Raw genomic sequence first — 3,095 nt, 5'->3', positions numbered from 1 at the left:
TTTCAAGACAGCATTTCTCTGTAGCTTTGGATCCTGTCCCGGAACTTGCTCTGTAGACCAGGCTGGCCTTGAACTCTCTCTGCCTCCTCAAAGGCGTGCACCACCACACTCTGGTTTTGGATTGGTTTTTAAGTAAGTACTGAACTTTGACATTTTTGAAAGTACAATACTAATTATCCCCCAAAAGCAACATTTCATCACTTTAGAAATTATCTAAAACAAGGAATAATTCAATGCGTAGATAACGCAATATAAAAATTCTAACCTAACTGCATTTTAAAAAGCCCTTTGTTTCCTTCTATTCTACTTCGGTAAGCCTCAGATTTCCAAAGTAGCTGTGTTAAGGACACACGTAAAAATCTGTCAATATTTACTAAGAAAGCTTCTATTCAATTTCTAACAAAATGGAAGTCTCTCGGGAAAAAATAGGCCTAAACACTTTCCTACTTACAAAATGGGGTCAAACACGCCCACCTTAAGAAACCATGGTTTGGGTCAGATTTTCCACCAAAAAAAAAAAGAGAAAGGAAAAAATGGTTGATTCTGTAGGGCTCGACGAGGCGTCCCCGGAACTGGGGGTTTTAGTAAAGGTTTCGGAGACTCAGGGGAGGGGGTGCTTCTCTGCAAACTCTAGAGGGCGGCGACGAGGGGTGATCTTTCCGAAAGCCCAGGGTGTAAAAGCTAGAGCTGGGGGGCGGAGGCCTTAGGGCTCCGCCGGTCGCCAGTGAACAGTCAAAACTGACCGCCCCAGTAGGCAAGACAGCCTTGCGAGCTTCCACACCCCGCCAAGTCAACAGCAAAAAAAAAAAAAAAAAAGCAAGCACAAACTCTCCTTTCTGCGTCCAGGCCCCGCCTCGCCCCATTGGCAGCCATTCCCGCCAATCCGCACGGACACCGCCCCCAAGCCCGCCTGCCGAGCCCTGATTGGTCTGGATGGGAGCCCGGGACCTCGTGTTACCAATCTGGGAGCCCCCTACTCCACCGCACGCCACGCACGCGCCCGGTGCTCCCCCGGAGGCCTTCCCCCGCACCGGCCGCGTCCCCTCCCCCACCCCCAGGGCTCTGGCAGCGACTTACCGTCCCGGGAGGTGCCCATTAGCTGGTCCAGCATCGCGCGCATCTGGGCCTGCGCCGACATGGCGGCGGCGGAGCGAGCGGGCGGGCGACTGAGCGGAGGGGGGTGGGGCGCCGAGCGGGCCCTGGCGGGCGGGGGGAACGAGAGGAAGGGGTGGGGGAGGTGCGGCGCTGTCTCGGTGGCCGCCGCGGCCTCGAGGCCTGCGAGTGGGGAGACGGAGAAGTCGCAGGAGTGTCCGGGCTGCGCTCCTCACGACGGCGTGGACGCGGAAGGTGGCAGCACCCTCGAGAGCAAGCCCTCGAGTCCTCGCTCTCCGTCAGGTTCCTGAGACAGGCGCGACACGGGCTTAGGCCGACTCTCGCCGCCTCCCGACACCGACACCCGCCAGAAGCCGTCAACCCCCCCTAGCGAGCTCTGACGCCGCTCGCCACCGCCGACACCGCGACGGGAGCGCGCACGTCGCTCGCGCCGAGTCGTTTCCCGTGAGGTTTCAGCCAATCGCCACGCAGCTGGCTTCGCCCCGCCCTGCCCCTCCCGCGAAGTGGTCCGCCCTAACGGCCGCTGGGCGCGTGTACGCGCGCTGGCCCCGCCCCTCTGGGCCCAGGTCTCGCGAGAGAGTCGCTTTCGCCCACCCTAGAGCCGGCTGGGCCCCGGGGACCAGGTCCTGCGCTGCAGACTGCCGGGTGGCATGTAGGCCCTCTTTGCTGGCTGCGCTGGCGGCCCAGCCCCAAATTAGCAAGTGCCAAGCTTAGAGCGAGTCGGAGTAAGTAGTTCGGCCGAAGTTCTCAGGGTTGGTGCTCTCCGGACGGACGCTGCCAGTGTCGCGAACCCGTAGGAGGGCCCGGGCCGAACCGAGGACGCCTAACTTTTTCCTCCGGCTTTTAGCCACTGCCCCTTATCTGTGTCCTAGCTGGGACACGTCAGGTTCAGGAAATAACACGCGAAATCAGCACACTGGAGAGCAGGCCTCCCGACCCTATTGCTACGTTCAGGACAGCTGAAAGCTGCTAGTCAAAATTCGAGTCTGCAAGTGAGAACTGGGGCAGGCCGTATTGCACAGCGGCGCGTCGGCGGCAGGGCCATCCGGACAGCCTCGTAGCTCCCTGGCAGGCTGGCGCCCTGCACTCTTGCTAACTGCAATAGCTGATTTCTTAATCTCACCCCTGGTGGGGTGACAACAACTCATTCTCGTGAGGCCCAAGTGAGCCAACGGGAAATACCTAGGCCTCGACCGCGTGCTGGTTTTACAAACTGGCCAAAAAAAATTAAAGGTGAAACGTCACTACTTTCTAGATACTTGGGAGGGAAATGGTTTTTTTGCTTGTTTCTTTCTTTTTTTTTTTTTTAGTTTCATTACAATTGCACACACATTCAGCAAATTAAGTACATACTGGACCAATAGAAACTATATAGTAATGCTATCTTCAGTAATTTGCAAAAAAAAAAAACAAAAAAAAAAAAACAATTATTGCCGGCGGTGGTGGTGGCGCACGCCTTTAATCCCAGCAGGCAGAAGCAGGGACATAAAAATCTTCCCAAATTCTAATATTGCCCATTCCTCAAATTCCTCACCCTTTTAGTTCAAGACACAAAACAATCAGTGAAGTCTGGGCGACCAAGATTTCCTCTTCTGATTTGCGAGCCCACTCTGGTAACGTACTGTAACTTTTCAACCCTGGGATCAATCAAGAGGGACCACCAGGCAGCCAGCTGCCAATTAGAGAATACAGGAGCCCAGGGCCTCCTGCATACCCCTGATTCCATAAGGAGCTTTATCTAAATGCAGCTCATGCTGACAGTGGACCAAATGACTTACTCCTTACACTGTGTAGCTCAATCAAGCTGCCCTGAAACTTGCCATCCGGCCTCAGCTACGCTAGGGTTAGGCGTGTGCCACAATGTCCGGTTCAAAAACGCTAAATTCAGCCGGGCGGTGGTGGTGCATGCCTTTAATCCCAGCACTCGGGAGGCAGAGGCAGGCGGATCTCTGTGAGTTCGAGACCAGCCTGGTCTACAAGAG

At 55.5% G+C, this 3,095-nt stretch overlaps 1 protein-coding gene across 4 annotated transcripts in view; it reads right to left on the bottom strand.

The window, feature by feature from the left end:
• The window catches only part of LOC101986322 (putative RNA-binding protein Luc7-like 2), a 58,515-nt gene extending 56,979 nt beyond the window's left edge, over window positions 1–1,536 (bottom strand). For 2 of the 4 annotated variants that reach the window (XM_005365841.2, XM_005365843.2), the window contains exon 1: window positions 1,078–1,536. In XM_005365841.2, coding sequence (XP_005365898.1) covers window positions 1,078–1,138 — 61 coding nt within the window. In that variant the 5' untranslated portion in view covers window positions 1,139–1,536. The remainder of the gene's footprint in view (window positions 1–1,077) is intronic. The other 2 variants (XM_013353251.2, XM_026788570.1) reach the window with 1 other exon arrangement.
• Between the last annotated feature and the right edge of the window lie 1,559 nt (window positions 1,537–3,095).

Source organism: Microtus ochrogaster, unplaced genomic scaffold (assembly GCF_000317375.1).
Source record: "Microtus ochrogaster isolate Prairie Vole_2 unplaced genomic scaffold, MicOch1.0 UNK4, whole genome shotgun sequence".
In the NCBI taxonomy this organism is placed as follows: domain Eukaryota; kingdom Metazoa; phylum Chordata; class Mammalia; order Rodentia; family Cricetidae; genus Microtus; species Microtus ochrogaster.
Note: the sequence above shows the minus strand (reverse complement) of the source record. Positions and strands in the feature narration are given on the sequence as shown.